A 22,114-nucleotide genomic window follows, 5' to 3' on the forward strand; every position below is an offset into this window, starting at 1 on the left:
ACCACCACCACCACCACCACCAGCACTGCCGCCACTACCACGACTACCACTACCACTGCTACGGACGGACTCGCCCTCCGTGCTTTCGAAAATGTTGTCGCACCGGCGACGGCCAGCGACGGCAGATCGCACATGTAACAAGAACGGATCTGTGCGGGTGCGAGCTTTTTTACTCTCGTAGCGAACCGCTCTCTATCCTCTCCCTTTTGCTTTCCCGTTTACCTCGCTACCTCTCGACTCACACGTCTCTCGACCGCGCCGATCACAACTGCCGACGATCCACGACGATCCTCGTCGAGCGTGACCGCCTGCGGCACCGCGCCACATTCGTCTCCTGCTCCCCACTCCTTTCTCGATCGACTCGCACGTCCCAATCAGAACACCCTCCCGCTCTCGAACGACTTCACTAGACGCTAGGAACATACGAATTTTGATACAAATACTCTCGTCTAATTTCAGGTTGAATTAGGTCCGACTTATCGAACTCGAATCGAGGCCAAATAAATCGATTGTCTATGAAACAATTTCCAAGCATTCGATTTATTTAAACTTGCACTATATTGACTTAACTCCTCTCAACTAATAATCTTTGATTAACTAATGTCCACCTTTTTTTCTACCTCAATCAAAATGAATATATTTACTAACTTTACTCAAAGTTTACTAATTCTTAAAACTAGAAAAAAAAAATATAAGATGTAAGTCAAATTCAGGTTAATTTTATAAACCTGATTTCTTATATTTTTCTAGTTTTAGAAAAAAAATTAATACATATTTATATTCGATATAAATTATATTAAATCAATATCATAAGAAGTAAATTTATCTACATGGATAGCGAATTTATATAAATAATGTTATAAACGTTAATCGACGATTAGTTCGAACTTCGACATACAGAATTGATAGTACAATAGAAATTCTAACTAGAAATTGCCATTTAAATTTCCAATCTTTTTCTTTATAATAGAATCTCGATTTAATAACTTACCAAAAGGCGTATAAGGTATAGGCTTCCACTACAATGCCTTACTGATGAGATTCAGTACCCTGATAGCAAAACCGATTACAAAACCGTAGCCATCCGCGTCCGCATTTGGCGACAACATTTGCTGACAGTGACATGTTTTGCAGCAGATTGGTTGCAAAAACCGAGCAGAGTTTGTTGACAATTTTTGATTGCAGAAAGGCAACAAATTGTAGACAGAGTCTGCGTATTACCAAATATTGTCAGCAGACTCTGTTCGGTTTTTGCTACCAATCTGCTGTCAGATCATGTCGGCAGACTCTGCTCGGTTTTTGTCACCAATCTGCTGCAAAACGTGTCAGCAAATGTTGTCGCCAAATCCATAGCCAAATGCGGACGCAGATGGCTACGGTTTTGTAGTCAAGATCTGATCGAGTTTGCCGCCAATTTGCGCGCAAATTGGCATCATTTTGCTATCAGGGTAATAAACTGCTGCCAAACTGCTGTCAACGTCTGCTGACATGTTTTTGTCAGCAGACGTTGACAGCATGTCAGCAGATTGGTAGCAAAAGCCGAACAGAGTTTGCTGACAATACAGACTCTGTCTACAATTTGTTGCCAATTTGCAATCGAACATTATCAGCAGGTTCTGCTCCAAATCTGTTTCCGCAGGCTTTGCTATCAGGGTAGTGGAAACCAGGACGAAACGCCAAAAATTACATGATATTCTTCGCAATATATAATATTAGAATAAATTATCAGATTTAGATTTTAAATTGTAATTTGACTCTTATTCGCCCTCTGTTTAACGTATTAATTATTATTCTAATCTTTGCTTTCATGTATTTTAAACAAAGAATTGATTCTATCCATATTTATATCGTAAATATCACTTGATAAATCAATTGTCAGAGCATGGTTGAAATTGTTTATTGTTATTATAATTACTCGAGCTAAATTTAATCAGACACTATAAGAATTTTCAGTTATCGATGCGACCTTAGAAAACGTTGCTTCACGTTATTTCATGTTGTGCTATTTATAAAGTCTGTTTTCCGTGGCTGAACTAGTGTACACTTTTAGAACTTAAAGTGAGATAGCTATATTATGTTTGATGTTTGACGAAAGAGAGTTCTAGTGTCGTTAAGTGCAGGAATAAATAAAAACAACTATGTTAATGCATGATGTCAGACCTAGTCAGACCTGTCCAACATTTTACTCGCCAGCACTTGCCAATTAGTTGCATTGGCACAGTCATTGTGAGTGTAGATAAAATATTTTTCAAACTTCTTAACAATCAACTGCTACTAATTATGATCCTAACAAATATTATTTATATTAGCTTAAAACGTTTATTCGACTTACACATATCTTTTTCATTAAATTATTGCTCGATTTGAATCCATTTCGGAATACAGCGTCTCGCCTCTTTGCTATTATAAGTATGAAACATAAGATTGACATAATTAAATGTTGTATATCTAACAAAAATTAAATTTAAAAAGTGTATTGAAAAATATTCATTTTTATAACAATTTTTTAATATTTTTTTAATCTCGTTTATATATGTATATATAATATATATATTACCGCTTTTCCCAACTAACAAAATAAAACAAAACTGAGTGTTTTATACTTCCAGTTAAGGCTGTAAAAGAAGAAGCGAATAAAGTATTAGATCTACTAATCTACCTTTATCTTCAGCATTTTTGTATTTGCATGTACTAGCGAATTTATTATTGACATCATGCGATAATATCTTATCGCTGGAATACTCTTATCACAGAAATTATCTCGAAAAAATTATAATATCAAGTGGATATCGAACAAAATTTAACTATTATATCTTACACGTAATTTCCAATTAAATATAAATTTGAAATCGTCGTAACAAAATATCATACATGTTAACTGAATATTTAATTATTTAGTATAATAATAAATATAAAATTTCATATAAATTCATTTTACATTTAAAATATTTTAAAATAAATTAGCTGAAATTTGAATTCAAGTCAGTGTTAAAAATATTCTAAAATAAAAATTAAATTCTCGACATTCTTTCTATATTTTCGCCTTATCACCTTTTGTCGAAAATCTATACATAAACTTTTACAGACTTATATGATCCTTTAGACATGAATAATTCCATCGTTATTACGTTTATAAAACACAATAATTATGTCACTTTATTTCTATTTCAACAATTTCTGTTTTATCTTTCTATTAATATGTAAGCGTATCATAAATATTATATGTAAACTATTAGCTTAATGTTTTTTTTTTTCGTTTACGTCATGATATACGTTACTACGCATGAATGTTGATATCAGCAGATAAATACAAAGTCGGTGTATATAAGCGCGGCATCCTACAGAATCGTACTCAGTTAACTCGACGCGTCCATCAACGTTGATCACAGTTAATCCGACCAGCAGGATGTCATATGGTGCAGTAAATGAAGGCATTCATGATTACGCGAAACAAAATCATGTAAGTAAAAAAGAAACAGCGTCCAGTTCTTTTACTACGTCTATTTACATAATTCTTTCTCTAAGTGAAATACAAAAGTCACAATAATATTAATATATATAAAACATAGAATCATAATGGTGGCATGAATAAGGACATGATTATGACTTCGTTCGGCATTTATAAATTTGCTTGTAACATCATATTCCATGACATATAAAATCATAATGTGTATGACCTATGATATTACGATTTTATGTTCAATAATATAAAATAAATTGAACTCTCGAGATTTAAAACAATTATAGTAAATGTAAAATTAATTAGCGGGCAATTGAGAGCTAAGAATAAACGCAGTTATTCACGCGTATAATTAACAAATGTAATCAAGAACGATCTTGCGAATTCAATGTAAAATCGTTCTTGATTAAATACATTTATTAATTATACGCATGAATAACTGCGTTTATTCTTAGCTCTCTATTTCCCGGTAATTAATTTTACATTTATCATCATGATTTTATGTTCTATCTCTCACCATAGATTAATAAATTTAATCGGCACGGTTTATTTAATTCATTACTATTCATTATATCCTATATAATTTGAATAACGTCCATGAGAGAATAGGTATATTATTGTAATTACGTCATGCTTATCGCATGCATGGGGAAGTACACAGTGTATTGTAAACAAATCTGCGTCCTTGAGATATTTTCGAAGATGAAAAGGCAGTAGGATATATTTCATTGAAATTCGAGTTATGTTTCGTGGAGATCGTTCTAAGTTAAGTATATGATTACTAGGCCATTATCGTCGATCTACGAAGCGACACGATTACGAAGCCGAATGAGGCAATGAGAAAAGCTATGTTTGAAGCGCAAGTTGGAGATGATGTCTTTGAAGAAGACCCTACAGTAAAAGGTAGCGAAAACATTTGATTTTAGATTGTAAATCGAAAGGACGTGTCTGTTAAATCATGTGTGTATCACGTAATTAAAAAAATGTAAATATTAAACTAACGATGTCAGCATTGTAGCCAATATTGTGACAAGAATTTAATCCCGCTAGCAAATAAGAAAATAAACATTGTATATGTCATTGACTTTACTTTCCTATTCAAAACCACTTTTTTCAGGTTTCACAATCAATTTTATTTCTTATAAAAAACATTATTTCAACTCGAGATTTGGTAATTTGTATGTCCTGTTTAAAATGCCAAACTTCTATAATGATTTTCTCTTTTTATTCACTTTTTCTTTTAATAAATTATAGTTATATTTCATTTGCTCTTATATATTATTGGTTGATCAGTTTATATTTTTTTTTAGAATTACAAAAGAAGGCTGCGACGTTACTTGGAAAAGAAGATGCACTTTTTGTTAGCTCTGGCACTATGGGGAACTTGATCGCTGGTAAGAGCTGAAATATCTCGCATCTTCTTTTGAACTCAAGATTAAAAGATTAACGAATTTATTTTTGTTCATTTAATTGATTATGAAAAATGTGAAGAAAGATCTTTTCATATTCAAATTATAAAATTTTTCGTTGGATGCATTTAAAGAAAATTTACTAACTGTCTTTTTTCTCCTTCCAGTTATGAATCATTGCGATGTGCGTGGCAGTGAAGTGTACTGCGGAAACCAATCGCATGTGTTCCTTCATGAACAAGCTGGTGCGGCGCAGATAGCTGGTGCGAGCTTCCATATCTTGCCCAACAACGATGATGGTACGTTCGATCTAAAAGGCTTTGAAAGAGCGATTCGCGCGGATCGGATACACGAACCGGTCTCGAAACTCGTCATGGTAGAAAATACACTAAATGGAAAGGTCATACCTCAATCGTGGATCGAAGAATTGGCGGTAATAGCGAAAAAGTATAATCTTAAAATGCATTTGGATGGCGCGCGACTGTGGAATGCCTCGATTGCGTCGAAGATCTCGGCGAAGGATATAGTCGCTCCATTCGATTCAGTTAGTTTTTGCTTGAGCAAAGGATTGGGTGCTCCTATCGGATCCTTGCTCTGTGGAAGCACGAGCTTCATCGCTAACGCGAAAAGAAGGCGCAAGGTGCTAGGTGGTGCGATGCGACAGGTCGGTGTGATCGCCGCGGCCGGAATCGTCGCTCTGGAGACAATACCACGACTAGTAGAGGATCACAGAAGAGCATCGATTATCGCGAAGGCGATCCATGAATTGAATTCTAAAATATTTAGTGTAAATCTGAATACCGTCCATACCAACATGGTATTCGTGAATGTGAATACCAACAGTGGCGTTTCCGCCGCGACTCTCATGAAGAGGCTCCTCCAAGTAAACAACGACAAACCGGAAGATTCCTGTGAAGACGACAAGATTATAGTCAGATGTATGGCTGTTAAGGAAAATTTGCTTAGAATAGTTCTTCATTGTGATGTCGATGATACGATGATGAATAATGCTATTCGTAAATTAAGATATGTAATCAAAGAATTGGATCCTCAAGTAACAATTTAAATTTTTTCACAAAATTCTTTAAGAACAATAAATTAAAAAACCTCGAAGTATAAAATATTTACTTTAATGTATATTAAAATATATCTATATTAAATGAAAGTTTTAATGATTAAATTTTTAACGTTGATAATAGCATAATACTTCTATTTTAAAATTTAATAAAAAAATACAGTTACAAATAAAAAAAAATAAATTTGAAAATTAAAATCTGCTTGAAAAATATTTTTCTTTCACTGTATTGTTATACATTTATAATAAGTCACATTATAGTTTGAATAAATACTAAATAATGTATCTTACAACATATTCCTAGATAAAATTTTCGTATGTATATCTATTAATCAAAATGTCTGAATTTTTATTAATTAATTGTATCAAAAAGTATTTGACTAATAAAATTCCATGAATCAAATATTGTATTGAAATCTTGTCATTTATTTTCTTTATAATACTTTTGTTTCCACAAAAATTTATTAAAAGCAATCTATTGCAGATTAATGACGAGCGTAAGTATAATTAATGTGGAGGTTGTTAACTTTGAAACGCATCATTAACAGGCTCATCGTCATCCTCATCTTCCTCGCCTTCGCTTTCAAAGGTATTATCAGGAATATCATATAATCGAATCATAGGCTTGTTTGGATCCTTCATTATCAAATATTTGCCATCCTTCTGCTTCATGCAAATGTCGATGATACATCTTAGGATGCCCCATGCGTTGTCCATGTTCAAATTAATTTGCGTCGCAAATTCATTCGGTTTGTACTGCTGAGTACCGAGAATCACGTGTTTGCTTGAGTCTCGCACTATGGCACGTGATACGTATCCGAATTTCAGCTGATCCGAACCGGCTAGTAACGCCTGAACCGTCCATTTGGCGAGTTTACAGGCGTTATTGCGCAATTCGTTAGCCAAAACCGCGCCACGTTGCGTGTCTAGCTTCTGACGCCACTCGACTCCATTAGCCAGCTTCGAATCCCATTCGTTCAACGCTTTGATCGTCAGGAATTGATTTTCATTGTTTGGACCTTGCATCACGGCATCGTGTTCACATCGGGCAACAAGTACTATGCCATTGTTAAGATCCCATTTACGATAACGATAAGCCACACTGGCCACATCGCTCTCTTCTTCCTCAGCAATGAATGGATTCCCTTCCTCGAACTTGTATCGTGATTCATTTGATTTCAGCACCTGCTGTGAGAAATTGTGATTGATGAAAGTCGCCTCGAGGGCTAAATTTCTGGGTGAATTCAACGAATTTCCATCGTCCTGTGGCGGCTCGACGCTAGTCTCGTTTACGGTCAAAAGATCAAACTCGGTGTTATCTCTTTTATCAAAGAACAGCTTGTCACCAATCTTTTCAATGACGATGTCCCACGAATAATTGCTACGTGTACAGCACATAATTGTAGCCAAGATCGCATCAGTGGCATATACATTGCCCTCAGTTTTCGATAATTTTCGAACTATTGGATCATCGGTAGTTGTGACCGTGTGGAAAATACGATCGATTCTCTGTAGCGGCTTCTCGCTTTTGACGTTTACGCGATCGTACGTTTTGTCATAATATTCAAGCGAGCCGCAGCATGATATATCTTCGCCATCTTTCACACCAGGCAACGAGAGCTTAGCCAATCGAGGAAAGTCCATTTCCTCGATGGTTATCCAGTCAGGTCGTACTGTTACAGAAGCATCTCGGATCTTGATAGGCGGCTGATTCTTATGATTGCGTAGACCTTGTTGCCTACCCCAACGCTTCGCTTGTCCTTTACGCTCTCGTTCTCGCAATTTGAGCTTTCCTAGCTGCTGCATCTGACTCAATGCACCACGTTGACCACCGCGGCCACGCAAGTTGCGCTGATTGTGACGGAAGCGGCCACGTTGATACGGTGGCTTCTGCACACGGGTGGTGTCCACCAAATGAAAGGTGGTTTCATCTTCATCGTGATAATAGGCATATTGACTGCCTGAACCAAACTGCGATGTATATTTGTCTACAAAAATAGCAATATTAATATTAATTTTATATATATACATAATTATACTAATTGTAAATTAAAAAAATGGATTAAATTTTCAGATGTAATACAAAAAACATGCTACATCAAAAAAATCTTCCAATAGTTGTACATCTTATATGTAATGTGACAATAATATATTGTAAGTGATATATTATAAGTTTAAAATAAATATATTGAATCTAAAATTTATTCAGTTTAGCTAAACTTTTTTCACTATTATTCATCTCTTTTTTTGCCTGTTATTCAATATGGAGAAAAAACTTTTTTAAATGAATGGTACAAAAATGTTAATAAGTATCTATTCTATTTGACAGAACTTTGGTCATAGATAACATTTAAAAAACAAAATTATTAATTGTTATATTAAAATATTTGTTATTGTTCTGTCAGATTTTATATGATACAAAAAATTATATACCTAGATAAAGGTAATAAAAATAAAATAATTCTATGTATATATTAATTAGAATTTGAGCCAATATATGACAAGCATTTGACACGTATGCATCTGTCAAATCTTGTTCCAGATTCAATCTTAGGGATGAACACAAATAGAGTCCATCGTCTTCAATTAAAGATAACATATGACGTAAAAATGCCAACAAGACTCCCGCCTAAGGATGCGTTCCGTTTCTCGCATGGTGCGCATTATGCATGGTTTATCCTTGTTGCTCACCAAATAGTTTAACATTTCATATCATGCGCGATATGGAACGCATTTCAAGATCAAAGTCTCCCGATCTTTGAGGTTAAACGCACGTGAGTGATAAAGCGAAATACGTACTTGGGAACTTTTTGTCCTGGAAAGCAGGCGTAGTCCAATCCGAGATCTACGGAAAACAGCAAACTGATAGTTAAGCGCGGTTTTGGAAGAAGAAAATAAAAGGTCGAATAAGCCTCGGCAACACTCACCTTGCCCAATCTGTCGCCTTTCGAAAATGGCTGGTAAGGAATGTCCTTAAATTGATCCGGCAATTCGCAGGGACCCCAGCCGTCCGGATTGTGCTGAATCGCCGGCGCCTGGAAGTGCGCCGCAACTTCCTCCTTCTGGGCAGGATCGTCCAGCACCACTACGTCTGCGTCCGTCATGCCGATGCTCGATGTTCGTTACACATCGATGGCAAGACGAGACACGAACAAATGAGACAATCCACCGCGCTCCACCAGTCCACCTCCACCTCCGGAGTTACCGGAAATCCTGTCCGCGCCATCTTCCTCGTTTGCTGCATCGCAGTGCTGTCAATCCATTTATCCATGAGAAAACTTAGGCAACATCAAAATCACTATAGAGCGACTTCGATTAATATTCAATTAGCTCTTTAATTTCGATTTGTTATCTTTTCCTAAAAAAAGGAAGATAATTAAATCCATATTGAACTTAATCTATGTGGTAAAATATATATATATAAAAATAATACGATTAACAATTAATATTCGACCGACTTCAAGAATTATTTCTGATATTTATATTAAATATTCAGAAAAAATAAAGAAAAAATATAATATAGAAAAAGCAATTGAATTTATTGCTTTCAATTAATAAAAATATACGCATAACTATAAAAATTCATTCTTTGTGCATTGCTCCATAATTAAGATTATTATTTTATATTTATATATTGACTACTTTTTATTACTTTAAATATTATGCGCTAAGTTTATATTTCAATTTATTTTTTTACAAAATTTCGAAAAATTGCATACCTTTATCAATAGGCCTTTTTTTTTCTCTGCACTGTGCCCACAGTGTAGGCAAAAAGAACAAGCATAATATTTAATTCATGGAATCCTTTTACTTTCCACTCTCGCCATCTCGTCTTTCAAAGCTGTTAGCTTCTGCTTCAGTCATTCAGTGTTGTCAGTGATTGTCTTGTGAAGAAAATTTGGAGTTGTGTATACGTGTTAAACATAAAAGTAAATACATTAACTATTTATTAACGTACACGCGTAATGTGTAATTTTTTTAATGTATTGCCATCTGTTTTTATTTCTGAATGAACGAATAATATATTCAATTTATTTTAACCTATTTTGAATGGGTATAACCAACAAATGTTATTGCATTTATTACGTAAGAGACGTCCGAAAGACGATTAATTTTTATTCTGACGAAATTCAACAAGATAGAAAAAATTATAGTTCAAAAATTGTAATTATCTCAATGTGTAATTGAGATTAATTAGATAATTTACGCTTGCTGCATAAGAAAGAAAAATTACTCATTGATGACAAAAACATAGATATTCTCCCCTAAAATTATACGTGACTTATTTTTTAGGCAATCATGCTGAGATCACGTCTTACTAGTGTGCCGAAAACTATTAAGCGTAACATCAATACCAACGTTCCTGCTTTACAGAAAGCAGTTGATCCCATACAACAGCTGTTCCTTGACAAACTCCGAGAATACAAGTCAAAAAGCGTGTAAGTATACTTTTCCAGATTAAACAATTTTTTTGAGAAACATTTTTGTAACGAATATTATTTATGTCTAGTACGGAAAAATAATATAATTAAATTTTTAGTGTAAAAGAAACTAAAAGAACTATCTATGTTTATTCTATTTGTGTTTGTTCATTATTGTATTGTTCTATTTAGAAAAGACAACATTATTAATCAGAACAATAATTTGTATTCTACTCAAATATATTTGTCTCTAATTAAAAATAAAATTAGAAGAGTTAAGAATCTTTTACATAGCTACAAAATATCAAGATGGAACGAATAAATCAGATCATTAAATATTTAACTAGTGTATTTTTATGTTATGTCAAGATGTCTAAAATAATGTTAAATGGTATAAAAAATTTTTTTTTATTTAAAGAGGTGGGAAATTAGTTGATCCCAGTCCAGAAATTACAAAAGAACGAGAATCTGAATTAGAAAAACTTAGCATACAATATGGTGGTGGTCCAGGAGTAGATATGACGCAATTTCCTCAGTTTAAATTTGTTGGTAAGTTACATGTTTTTCAGATAGATATTTGTTTTATATTGAAAAAAAAATTGTTATAATTTTGCGTATACATACAAATATATAAACATATAGCGAAAACAATTTAATATATACTATATTTTATTTTAGATCCACCTATAGAGACGAGTGTTAAAAAGTGAATATGCATATATCGATATGTGTCATAGGACATTCATGTACTGTTGAACTATTAAATATTAAGTAAGTCATCTTAAAAATATATACAGCTATAAATTATTTCATTCTGTTTTTTTTTAAACCTAAGTCCAAAACAAAATAAATTTATAAATTTAGTGATAAATTATCATAAAGGAAGAAAATCTTGATTTGGTTACTAACTAGTAAACAGTTTCGTGTTATCTACTATCTCTGCTAAAATATTCATTTTACATTTTGTGGCTATAGATTTACATATATTTACATAGCTTGTGACTTCGTCTCTTGAGATTAAATTATTATATTCGCCTGAGCAAGAACATAACAAGTTCATGTTTTCTCGTTTGATCTCTTTACACTTTTGACATTGTAGATCTTGCAATACGTAAGCCATACTTTTACGATTCAATTTGTCAATCAGTGAAAATTCTATTTCTGTATTGTCGTAAGATGCATCACAGTTAGGACATTTCCACATGAACCTACAATAATATATCTTTAGCACATATACCTTTATCTAAATATTACATTACTTTCATATTTAACATACTTGGTATTTTCATTGGTGTAATATTCATCTTTGCAAAGATCAATATCTCTTGTGCGATTGCATACTTTGCATATAACTTGTGGTAAAACAAGAGAAATACATGGTTCCTTCCACTCAACATTATCGCTATAACTGCCGACTCCAATTAGTCGTAAAAGATTTGCTTTTAAGTTGTAAACCTCATGCTCCACCTCTTTATCCAGAGATAAAACCTGAAATTTTCACAGATAATGTTTAAGCTCTCGAATAATTCAAATATTCTTGAAATATTTATAAAGGAATGTTACCTTGCATACTGCTTTGATTAATTCAAGTGCAGGATTAATTTTTATACTTTCTTTTCCATTCATATCTAAATTAGGGTATTCTTGGAGAGTTAATGTCTTTTCCGTCAAATTTCGATGTATCTTTTGAACTATTCTGTAAATAATAAGAAATATGCTCTTGAAATCATCAATGTTTCCAAGCATAAAATATCAATATTAAATTTATTTCACTCTCTTTATATAAAGCTTTATTAATTTTAAAGACTGTAAAATAGATAAATATATACTGGAATAATCTTTGAGATATTTCTTCTGATATCAATTTTTTTGCAAACTCGGCTGTATTTTCCAATGCACCTAAACCAAGTGGTGTTATAAACGATTGACTTTGGCTGCGTCTTCTTCTTGGCCTTATAGTGTTATTGGTTTCATTCTCAAGCATACATTGATGTACTGCACGTATATATCCTGCTACTACAGCATTAAAACTTGCTTGACATCCTGCTTCTATAGGCAGGCATTCCATTAAACTCCAATTCATGATTAGAAGCTAAATACAAATAATTCAATAAGTAGAAAAATATCGTTAAAGCATTATCAGCACAATTTCTACAAATGTTTATAAATATGTTTCTATTTACCGTGTCATCGTCATCATTTTCAGTATCCTCATCGTTTTCCGTATCATCTTTAGGTGACTGTCCTTTAATACCAGCGTAATTATGCTGTTGAAAAATTCAAATATATGTATAATTAAAATGTTACACAAGACATCTTATGAATCAAATAATTGATGAATCATACCAAGTCAAGCCATACTAAATATTCCCAACATTGTTCACAAGAAATATCAACACTGTGAAACAGCTCTTTGTTTTGTATAGTTTGAACAACAAACTCTATATAGCCTAAAGCATCGCTCACAGACCTTTTCTTCGTGCATACAATAATCTTATTAAAGTTTGCAAAAACTATAACACAACCTAACGTTTTAAAGTGTGCTATTAATTGTATATATAACTTTTTCATGTAAGTATGTAGAGTACGGCGTAGAGCAGGATCATAAAGCAAAGCATTTGAAGATCTTAGCCACCTGGAATCATACGAATATATTCATGCATGCTTATATAAAGTAATATATAATTAAGTAATATAATTAATAATACGAATAGTAATAACATACCGATAAAAATGGATCAATTGATAATCCGCGAATGCATTTTTATATAGAGATACATCAAGCAACCATGTGTTTACCATGTTTCGCAATATTTTAAACGCCGGATTGCATAAAGTGATTTCGTCATAACTGGGAATAACTGTTGCAGCATCACTACCCATTGCCATATCCTATAAAATAATTTAATATAATTTATATAGTTATAATATATATTATTTAAAAAGAAATTATTGTAAATCAATTTTTGAAAAGTACTGTTAATTAATTTAGAGTGCATTTTTTTAAAACAAATTTTAAATATAGTAATTTTTGATAAATGTATAAAACTCTGACCTGAACAGATGGACGCTGTTGATTGTTAAATGCCACGAACGTGCTAGTTCCGTCTATATCGTGAATATGATTGTATTGCAACAATGCACTAACCGCCAAATAATCTACTTCTAATTGGACGCAAACACTAGAATATGTGCCTGGATTATTCGCAGCGCAGCTCGAACTCTCCTCAAAGTCCATCAGTAGCCTGTTATCGTCATTCTCGCTACCACCTAAATCGGGTTTCTCCGTGGGCGAACACCACAGAACAAAATTATTCCTGTACAAATTTCTAGCGTAAAATAAATCGGCGCCAAAGAGTGAAGTATCTGCGGGTATGTTGCCAACAGGTGCATGAAAGTATCGGCATTGTTCTGTAATTAATTCGACGATCTGTTGACTCTTCAGGTAGTGATTGATCATCATTTTCGCGCCAATCTTCTGCCATTCTAACGTGCTGTACAGATTCTCAACGTCTCGCACGTTCGTGTTGACGAGAGGAAAATCATTGAGAAGTGGCATTTCTGTTGTTAACACAGTCTTGTCAAGAGCAGTTTGATTAATAATAATTGTAGCACCGTGGTTTTCATTCTTATATGTCGTTAAGGCTGCTTGCAACGTACGACACACATGTTGAAAGTTTGTTTCAGCTTGTATCATAAACTGCATTATTTCAGGCAATTTGCTTATATTGTCTTTGCCATCTGTTTCCAATATTGCTTTACGTTCGTTCGTGTATAATGCAGTCATGTTCGGTAGTTGATTGGAAGCGACTGAATCTAAGACGAATATGTGAGCTCTCCTACTGGCGCTTAAGAATAAGCCCCATATTGCTCTTTGACGGTTTGAACTCCAATGATGATAGAGAAATATATAGTTGATCAGCTCGGTTTGTTTGAGGTAAGGATGAAAAGCGATACTCTTGTATTCCAATTGATCTAGAGTAAATGTATCGGCTCCATCTACTACTTTACGCGCAGCACGCGGATCAACTATACATACGCATCCTAACTGCAATATGGCCCGAAATTCTAATGACATTTGCGTCTCGTAGATTCCTTCAATTTCTGGTTTATTTAAGTCCTCTAAGAGCTCCCGACTATGTTCTTGAAATAGAGATTCTGGCAGAGAATATCGATACAAGTTGTATACCGGGCGAGAGCGTGGTAAAGATTTGAAACTTTTTTTCCAGAGCTCGTTAGGTCCTGGATCGGGTCTTGCTTTGCGAGTGTTTACGTAAAATACTCGGGGTACTACGAGACGAACTTGATGCAGCTGTGTGTCGACCAGTATCCACAATCGAAACATGCCGGGTTCACCGGTTTCCGATAGCTGAATGATTTGCCACGGAGTTTCCAACAATTTCCTTTGAGCACGTCTCAAAAAGCCAGTCAAAGTAGACGTATTTGTATTTCGTATAACTCCCCAACCGATTCCAGCGGTTTCGTCAGTCTTACTTCTCTTCTTCCGATGCTGATTTCTTTGTTTAGCCTGGAAGGCCCACTTTTTCTTATGAAATTCCAACCATTTGAGCCTCTCTTCTCTAGTTGTTCCTTTGGGAGGAGGTGAACCCAGAGCTTCTTTCCAACTTTTGGCTCTGATTGTCTCATCTTCATCTGAATGCTGCCTTTTCCTTTTGTTAACAACCGGCATAGGGGTAGTGAAACTAGTGGATGGTCTTGCGAGGTCTTCAATATCACAGGACTCTTCGGCGCTGTTCGCATGTGAAGTGTTTTTATCTACTACAGAAAATATATCTGTAATCTTTTTTTGACGATGTGATGTACTTTTCTCCATCACTTTTTTATGTAACCATGGTGGATGTTGCACTCGTGGAACTGGATTCGGTAAGCCTTGCATCGCTGCTGGTATAGTGATTATTTTTTGAATAGCGCTTCCGAGTCGCTCAATGTAATAATTCCAATCTAAAATATCTCTTATATCATCACTGTATAAAGTAGGATCCTTCAACCACTTTTTCAAGTAATGTCTTCGCACAGCCGGTTCTGATTGAAAAATAGCTAACGGTATCGCACGCTCAGTAACTGGTGCGCTTTGCGGTTTATTCGCTATAACATATCTACAAGCTAAACCTGCATCTTTAACCATCTCGTCACCTAAGAATTCGGCTAATCTTTTAGCCGTAGAAATCGACGTGGACTTCTGTGCACCGTATTCTTCCAATTTACGCGACATGGATTTGTTTTCGGATATAAGTTCGAACAATTCGGAATCAGGCATATTCGTACATTTACTATACAGTACATCCAACCAATAATTTGCGTCCTTCGCAACCGAAGCATAACATTCTTCCAACGTATTTCCTTTTAAGAAGGATTCAAAAACAGAAGCTTGAAAAATTTTTATCAATTGCAATTCACCTCTTCTTTTTACTTCAAATCCTTTTAGTTCGGCTAGCGAACCGTCAAAATTGAAAACTGCGTACCGTTTCTTCAATTTTTTTCCTTCTTCTTTTGCAGCAGGTAACACCATTGCTAGATACGGTCCATCAACTTCAAAAAATATGGAATTTTCACTTTTGATTTCATATGTTAAATCATTTTTATCCACAAGCTCATGATATACTTCATTAGTAAATTGATCCTATGTAAAATATAAAAAATATAGTAATTACCAGAAAAAAAAAAACACTTTTTTGTTCATTTATACATACTTTTACCATGAAATTAAGGACCGCATTCGGATACGAGACCGTAAATTTCGATTTCTTTTCATGAGTAGTATGAACTATAATAGAGTCTGGAAAAGATGCAGGTAATATGCACCATATACCATCAGTATCTAATTCCAATGGGCGACCAATCTGTTCTATAATTTCTCTAGCTTTCATGATAATATGAGCTCCTGTATAACATACGATGCCACCCATTTCCATGCTATGCCATCGTGCTCTGTAATATAATTTAAAAGTGAATAATAAAAGATGAGATTTTAAAAAATCATAAATTCGAGTGTATAATAATAGTAAAAAAATATAATAAAAATGTTATATTCCTTTTGTTACTTAATATTATATAATCCATTTTAATATTTACCCTTTTCTCATAACATAACCATAGAAAGAATTGAGAATACATTTATGAGCAAGCTGAAGAGAATCGTACAAAACTTCTCTATTCTTTGCAGACTTTATATCAGCCGCATCTCCTTGCGCGATTGCTGCTGCTACTTGTCGCTTAGCAACTTTAGTTAACGCTTTATATTCATATCTTCTATCTCTAAATGCTCTCACAGTGTCAACATAAAATGAATTCTCCTTCTGACAAATTGTTTGTGTTCTCTCTTCCATTCTAGTAATTTTCGCTTTTTTATACGCCTTTTTACAATACTCGGTGAGTCTGTTTTTTTGATACGTAGCTTGGTCTTTTATGTTCAATTGGTGGAAAGCTCTCTTAGGACCGCCAGGAAAATATGGTGGAAATCTTTCAGTTTCTAATTGCTGTTTTATTCTTTGATATTCACCCAAACTTGCAGCCACTAAAAATTATCAATCACGAATATATAATAGAGTACAAATCTTAAAGCAAAATTAATTTAATAATAATGATCGAAATAATTTGAGTATTTTATACTCAAACTTACAGTATTCGCCTCGCCACATCCATTTCATCTGTCTTTGACAAAGAGCGTCAGGCCTGTTATAATCACACACTGCACAATCCATTTCATTTACTATCGCGGAAGGTTGCAATCTATTAGTTAAAATTATATTAGGATACATAGCGCCTACGTCTAAATGATAAATTACGGGATTTTCTAATCTCAAAGGTTGATCTTTAAGTGCCTTCAATTTTCTCTTAACTTCATTTACTATTTCATCAAAATTCGTAACCATGTCGATTGGTACTTTTTCCTCTTCTTGTATCGTGTGTTTTAAGGCTTTTTCTACACCACTAATTAATTCGTCTACAGCGCTAGGCACAATTTTAAAACGGCAAGGAATGTCAGCTCTAAAGACACCAGATTCCAAGGCTTCTACATGTCCACCTACATACGTTTCTTGATCCAGTAAATGGCCATCTTTTGTTAATTTATTTAATTCAGTTTCTTGTTTGTTAGGGAATATGATATTAGCTTGAAAAGCTTGTACCATAAGAAGTGATTCACACAGTGTACCAGATCCTTTTCTGAGAACCTAAACATAAGTCAAATAAAATCAAAATATAGATTATCATTTCAAATGTAGATTACCAAAGAAAAGAATATCAATTAATGTACGTAATATAAAATATTTTTCTTACTTCATCAGGTTCCATAGGAATAATAGTGCATAATGCAAATATGAAAGGATGAATGTATTTTTGATAGAGATAAAACGTTGCCACAGCATCAGAGACAGAATAGTTTGCTAGAACTTCAGGTTCTTCCGATGCTAATCTGCACATATCTTCCGGATCAAGTTCCACTGGGTCATATCTCAACTTAGCTTTAGCGACAGCTTTTAAATTTTGAGAACCCACTGGGAGATACGAATCACGTTTTACCCAACTAAAATGTTTTGTGGTAAAAATATATTTGTAATTCTTTATAAAATCACACACAGAATATTTACCATAAACAATCCATGTGCATAGCAGCTCTACTAACGTAAACACCTTCGCGATTTTTATAGAAACCAATTTTCTCTTTCATATCCATATTATGTATAGCAGCTCGAGCTTCGACAAATGGCCAGTCGAAGAAATCGCCATTGTATGTTACAAATATATGCGGTCTTATTGCATTAATATGGTCGAAAAATCTTATAATAGCTGCTTTCTCATTAGGCTCATTGAATATCGTAAAAGGACCTTCAAATTCCGGTTTTGGTGTATATTCAAAATTTTGTATGTCTGCAGAGATTAATTCTCTATTCGTTATTAAGTATCCCTAAAAAAAATGTAATAAATTGTCTTTAAAAAAAATAGAACAGAAATTATTTATCTAATAATTTGAAAAGCTAAATGAGATAATTACTATTTATTTTGTAAAACAAGATATATTACCTGCCCATCTATCATATATGATATCATCATAATCTGATCGATACTGGAGTCTGGAAACTTCAATGGCAATTTTGTAGTTTCAATATCATATGCTAATACAATAGGTTCGGGTGGTTCAATCATGTCCTCCTTTCGCGTGATTATAGGTGGTTCACTTCCTCTGCTCTTTACAGAATACCAAATTCCACAGAAAATGTTAGCATCTATAGATACTCGGACATGATGAGGTACGTCATATTCTCTAGACAATCATATTTCAATATATTAGTATAAATCAAGGAATACAGTGCTAAAAAAGAAATAAATATTAATAAAAGGAAAAACTAAAAAACAAACATGTGTAATTACCTAATATCAAGAACATTATCCATGTGATCTAAACTTTGTTTACTACTGTCCTGTTGTTCATTTGGTTGTAAAGTAGTCGCTAACATGTCTGTGTAATAAGTATTACTTTTCTCTCGTTCTTTATTAACTCTAACAAAACGCATAATGTCACGTTTAACTTTTGTTAAATCAATAATATTTGCAAAATAAAGCTTCAAGTATTTTTGTTTCAAACCAATCAAGTGATTAGGCTGGAATAAGAATAAAAAATAAACAAATAAAAAGAATAATAAAAAAAAGGAAAAAGATACTATCAGAATCAATTTTAAAAACATGTTAGTAGCTAATTAACATTGATTAAAAGCACATTTTACCAAGTCTAGATCTTCTTTATAGACTGTCTCGATTTTTGTCAAAATTCCTGTATACTTCTTAAACAAAAAAGTCGACACTTCCTCAAATGTATCTTTACGACATAAAATGTAAAAATATGGTGAAAACGGTAATGACACTTTAAACCTTGTAGCATCTTCCTCGATAAAGTAATAATCCACTCCACTCAACATGTGCTTATCATCTTCTACGATCTCTGTCTACACAAAAATATATAACAATCTTGTATTAATTATGTAAAAGAAATTATACGGTCATTTCTTTCAATCTTTCTTACCGCATGCATATTAAGCAAAAATCCTATCCTCTCTTTCGAGTCGGTGACTCGACGAAATCCATATATAGCATCGATTTTGATATCTTCCTTGATCTCGAGCAATTTTCCCAATGCATTTTCCCTGAAATATTAAAAATTTAGAAGGGAGACTGCGATAAAATCAAACAAGGACAAGCACCAAGATCATCATACCCTGGAGCATTGGCCTCTTGATTAGGATTTCTTTTGTTAACCGCTTTAGGCGGACGGAAAGCTCCAGTATTTTGCAAAGTTTCCATTTTAAAGATACTCTATGAAATGATATTTCGATGTATATCAGATAAATACTAATAATCGAATAAGTAATCACATTGAGTAAATTTTCAAAGCAACAAATCACAAGTACAAACTGTCATCACACGTCTGCCTGTTGCATGCTATCGCAGCTGATCGAAGCCCGCCTTTTTCAATACAGTTCTATATATAGCACTACCTTCTCAAGAACTCGTCTCCTGATTGGCGGATCAGAGTTTACTCTGTCGGTAGAAAGTCTACGAGTTGATGTATCATTTACGATCATATCCGCGTATTTAATTACGAAATTGAGAAAATAAGTAAAACGACAAATCACAGAAATACTTTTAACAATCTTTTCTTGCATGCATACTAAAACTTTTAAGCTCCGCAATTGGTATTTTTCTTTCTTCGAAAATTAAATGTACTACACTCGCCTCGCGTCGAGTGTAGAACGTATACGATCGGGCCCACGATTGGTTCGCTCTCTCTGACTGTTTAAAAATCACAATTTGGCGCCTCGATGAGATTTCCATAATGGAAAGCGTCGTGACGAGTTGTGTCCGAAGTCCGAATCATTTCTTGTTATTTTGCGACGGTTTAAATTGCACGAGAAACTATCGCGGAGAGGTTCACTTTTACATCGGAAATGTTCGTCGTGGTTCATCAAGCGTCGCCAATAATCGTAATTATATGTTGATCTGACGAGCTGCACTTCCATGTCGTCCGACAAAACTCTGTTTACCACCAAAGATTTTGGTATCTGTTTGTGGAATGAAGCAGATCAGCGCGTAAGGTATATGCATTATATATTGTACATATTTTATAATTATCTATCAACGTTACGCCACTCAAACATTTTTGAAATTTTAAATTTTAGGTTAAGTAAATGCGTATAATATTATTTATGTACCATAGGAAAATATTATTCTTATATTTCCTTGTTTTTTATGTTATGTAATATTTTTCATGATTACTCAAGTGGTTTTCATATATCACGTTAAATAATATATTGCTTGACTATAATTGGTCGACGCATCACGGACATGGACCTATAGACAATACTCTATCTTTCTCCCTCCCTTGGTTTTTTTCTCTTTCTCACTCTCCACCAGATCATTAAAGCATCAAGCATCTGCGTAGAAATTTATTATGCACGATTCTGACGAATTTCCTGGATTCCAGCTTTGTAATATAAAACAGTAAATTAATAGAAGTTATTATATGTTCTGATATTACACACTGTACTGTCAAAATAATGAAAATTTATATTTATTTTTTTTTACATTATAAATATAATTAATTACATTAGAGATTAGACCAAATTATAATATAAGTGTTTTTCTTATACCTACTATAAGAAAAGCTTCTGCGACGCTTGACGTTTCCATGTAAAGTCGCCTTTAGACCTGTTTTTTATCTTTTCTCTTTAACATGGAAAGAAAAAGAGGAAAGCACTCACTTCATATAGTATAAAAGTGCAGCCACAATAAATAAAGGAATAAGGAATTAGGAATAAGGAATAAGGAATTTCTACTTAGGTATTAGAAACTATGAATACCAATTTATTCGATTTCTGATAAATGGAAACTTCTTATTCCTTTTATTGTGATTGAAGTTTACCTAAAAAAAGATGCAACTTGTCTCTCAAGATGGCTGTAGAATAAATTTCCTTCTACTAAAGAGTTAAATAATACTCTGCTTTGTTCATGCGAGCCATATTCATTAAATTTTTTTTCATGGAGATTGGTCAGCAATTGTTAATATTTCTCAATTTTTGTTAAACATCAATGCTATTATAAATCGCCTATCTATAATAAATAGATTTCATAGCATTTTCGTAATTATCGATGAGGCTGAAAGGTAACTGAGTCTTCTGTCTTTATCGACTGTCGATGTAAATTTTTTTATTTATATTAACTCAAAAAATCAATTACATATATCAGATAATTTAAATAATAATTATTATTATATTATACAGATGGTTTTCATATTATATATACCATCGCAAAAATATTAAATATTTATATATTTCTTATTATATACATGTCACAATGTAATAAAATTATTTTTTTTCTATTATTACTCGTGTAAAGATTATTAAACGCAAATTACAAAAATAAGAATGCAAATTTTGAATAAAAATCAAATGTTATATCATATCGTAAATATGTATAATATACACCTGTTGAAAATAATACATCATAATATTTTATTACAAGTTAATCATTTAATGTGATTGTCAGTTTTTCATAGACACTTGTCAATTTCCTTAATTTCTAATAATCTCAATCATCTCAAGACATCATTTAGAATAGCAAATTTATATATCTTTAACATCTCCGTGCTTCAACCAATTACAGTTTACCGACGTCTGTATAAAAGAGTATTATAAATACCATGTACATTTCCGATCCGAAATAAAATCACGAAGCG

The 22,114-nt window shown here is 33.4% G+C and overlaps 5 protein-coding genes across 8 annotated transcripts in view; 3 read left to right on the top strand and 2 right to left on the bottom strand.

The window, feature by feature from the left end:
• Positions 1-140: 140 nt before the first annotated feature.
• LOC108777800 (L-allo-threonine aldolase) lies at positions 141-5,975 on the top strand. Of its 3 annotated transcripts, none has more exons than XM_018544766.1 (5): positions 141-157; positions 3,304-3,460; positions 4,246-4,363; positions 4,771-4,854; positions 5,037-5,975. In XM_018544766.1, the coding sequence occupies exons 2-5, from the start codon at positions 3,407-3,409 to the stop codon at positions 5,933-5,935; spliced, it is 1,155 nt and encodes a 384-aa protein (XP_018400268.1). In that variant the 5' UTR covers positions 141-157; positions 3,304-3,406; the 3' UTR covers positions 5,936-5,975. The 3 variants fall into 3 exon arrangements, with proteins under 3 accessions (XP_018400268.1, XP_018400266.1, XP_018400267.1); XM_018544764.1 differs by lacking the exon at positions 141-157 and adding an exon at positions 2,159-2,226; XM_018544765.1 differs by lacking the exon at positions 141-157 and having other exon boundaries at positions 3,184-3,460.
• A 380-nt stretch (positions 5,976-6,355) lies between these two features.
• On the bottom strand, positions 6,356-9,137 carry eIF3d1 (eukaryotic translation initiation factor 3 subunit d1). The gene is made up of 3 exons (XM_018544750.1): positions 8,872-9,137; positions 8,744-8,789; positions 6,356-7,932 (listed from the first exon to the last, which is right to left on the bottom strand). The coding sequence occupies exons 1-3, from the start codon at positions 9,046-9,048 to the stop codon at positions 6,467-6,469; spliced, it is 1,689 nt and encodes a 562-aa protein (XP_018400252.1). The 5' UTR covers positions 9,049-9,137; the 3' UTR covers positions 6,356-6,466.
• Positions 9,138-9,777: 640 nt separating this feature from the next.
• On the top strand, positions 9,778-11,158 carry LOC108777793 (ATP synthase, coupling factor 6). Its single transcript, XM_018544755.1, has 4 exons — positions 9,778-9,873; positions 10,238-10,383; positions 10,784-10,914; positions 11,044-11,158. Exons 2-4 carry the CDS (start codon positions 10,244-10,246, stop codon positions 11,073-11,075), a joined length of 303 nt encoding a protein of 100 aa, XP_018400257.1. The 5' UTR covers positions 9,778-9,873; positions 10,238-10,243; the 3' UTR covers positions 11,076-11,158.
• Positions 11,159-11,269: 111 nt separating this feature from the next.
• On the bottom strand, positions 11,270-19,683 carry DNApol-epsilon255 (DNA polymerase epsilon catalytic subunit 1). Its single transcript, XM_018544754.1, has 18 exons — positions 19,598-19,683; positions 19,406-19,526; positions 19,110-19,328; positions 18,757-18,986; positions 18,409-18,649; positions 17,976-18,292; positions 17,665-17,911; positions 17,006-17,558; positions 16,459-16,900; positions 16,077-16,314; positions 13,421-16,006; positions 13,091-13,257; positions 12,712-13,000; positions 12,549-12,632; positions 12,195-12,457; positions 11,929-12,061; positions 11,642-11,853; positions 11,270-11,573 (listed from the first exon to the last, which is right to left on the bottom strand). The coding sequence occupies exons 1-18, from the start codon at positions 19,681-19,683 to the stop codon at positions 11,270-11,272; spliced, it is 6,732 nt and encodes a 2,243-aa protein (XP_018400256.1).
• Positions 19,684-20,412: 729 nt separating this feature from the next.
• The window catches only part of pnt (ETS transcription factor pointed), a 110,865-nt gene continuing 109,163 nt past the window's right edge, over positions 20,413-22,114 (top strand). For both annotated transcript variants that reach the window (XM_018544745.1, XM_018544744.1), the window contains exon 1: positions 20,413-20,474. The gene's annotated coding sequence lies outside the window, so the exon portion shown is untranslated. The remainder of the gene's footprint in view (positions 20,475-22,114) is intronic.

This window comes from Cyphomyrmex costatus, unplaced genomic scaffold (genome assembly GCF_001594065.2).
Source record: "Cyphomyrmex costatus isolate MS0001 unplaced genomic scaffold, Ccosl1.0 scaffold467, whole genome shotgun sequence".
NCBI classification, from domain to species: domain Eukaryota; kingdom Metazoa; phylum Arthropoda; class Insecta; order Hymenoptera; family Formicidae; genus Cyphomyrmex; species Cyphomyrmex costatus.

Coding starts and splice junctions, on each gene's coding strand:
- LOC108777800 (XM_018544766.1), top strand. CDS start 3,407: ATGTCATATGGTGCAGTAAATGAAGGCATTCATGATTACGCGAAACAA. Junction 3,461..4,245: donor ATTACGCGAAACAAAATCAT/GTAAGTAAAAAA, acceptor TATGATTACTAG/GCCATTATCGTCGATCTACG. Junction 4,855..5,036: donor TATGGGGAACTTGATCGCTG/GTAAGAGCTGAA, acceptor TTCTCCTTCCAG/TTATGAATCATTGCGATGTG.
- eIF3d1 (XM_018544750.1), bottom strand. CDS start 9,048: ATGACGGACGCAGACGTAGTGGTGCTGGACGATCCTGCCCAGAAGGAG. Junction 8,790..8,871: donor AAGGCGACAGATTGGGCAAG/GTGAGTGTTGCC, acceptor TGTTTTCCGTAG/ATCTCGGATTGGACTACGCC. Junction 7,933..8,743: donor CCAGGACAAAAAGTTCCCAA/GTACGTATTTCG, acceptor CTATTTTTGTAG/ACAAATATACATCGCAGTTT.
- LOC108777793 (XM_018544755.1), top strand. CDS start 10,244: ATGCTGAGATCACGTCTTACTAGTGTGCCGAAAACTATTAAGCGTAAC. Junction 10,384..10,783: donor GAATACAAGTCAAAAAGCGT/GTAAGTATACTT, acceptor TTTTATTTAAAG/AGGTGGGAAATTAGTTGATC. Junction 10,915..11,043: donor TCCTCAGTTTAAATTTGTTG/GTAAGTTACATG, acceptor ATTTTATTTTAG/ATCCACCTATAGAGACGAGT.
- DNApol-epsilon255 (XM_018544754.1), bottom strand. CDS start 19,683: ATGGAAACTTTGCAAAATACTGGAGCTTTCCGTCCGCCTAAAGCGGTT. Junction 18,650..18,756: donor GATAATGTTCTTGATATTAG/GTAATTACACAT, acceptor ATGATTGTCTAG/AGAATATGACGTACCTCATC. Junction 17,559..17,664: donor TTCCTATGGAACCTGATGAA/GTAAGAAAAATA, acceptor ACTTATGTTTAG/GTTCTCAGAAAAGGATCTGG.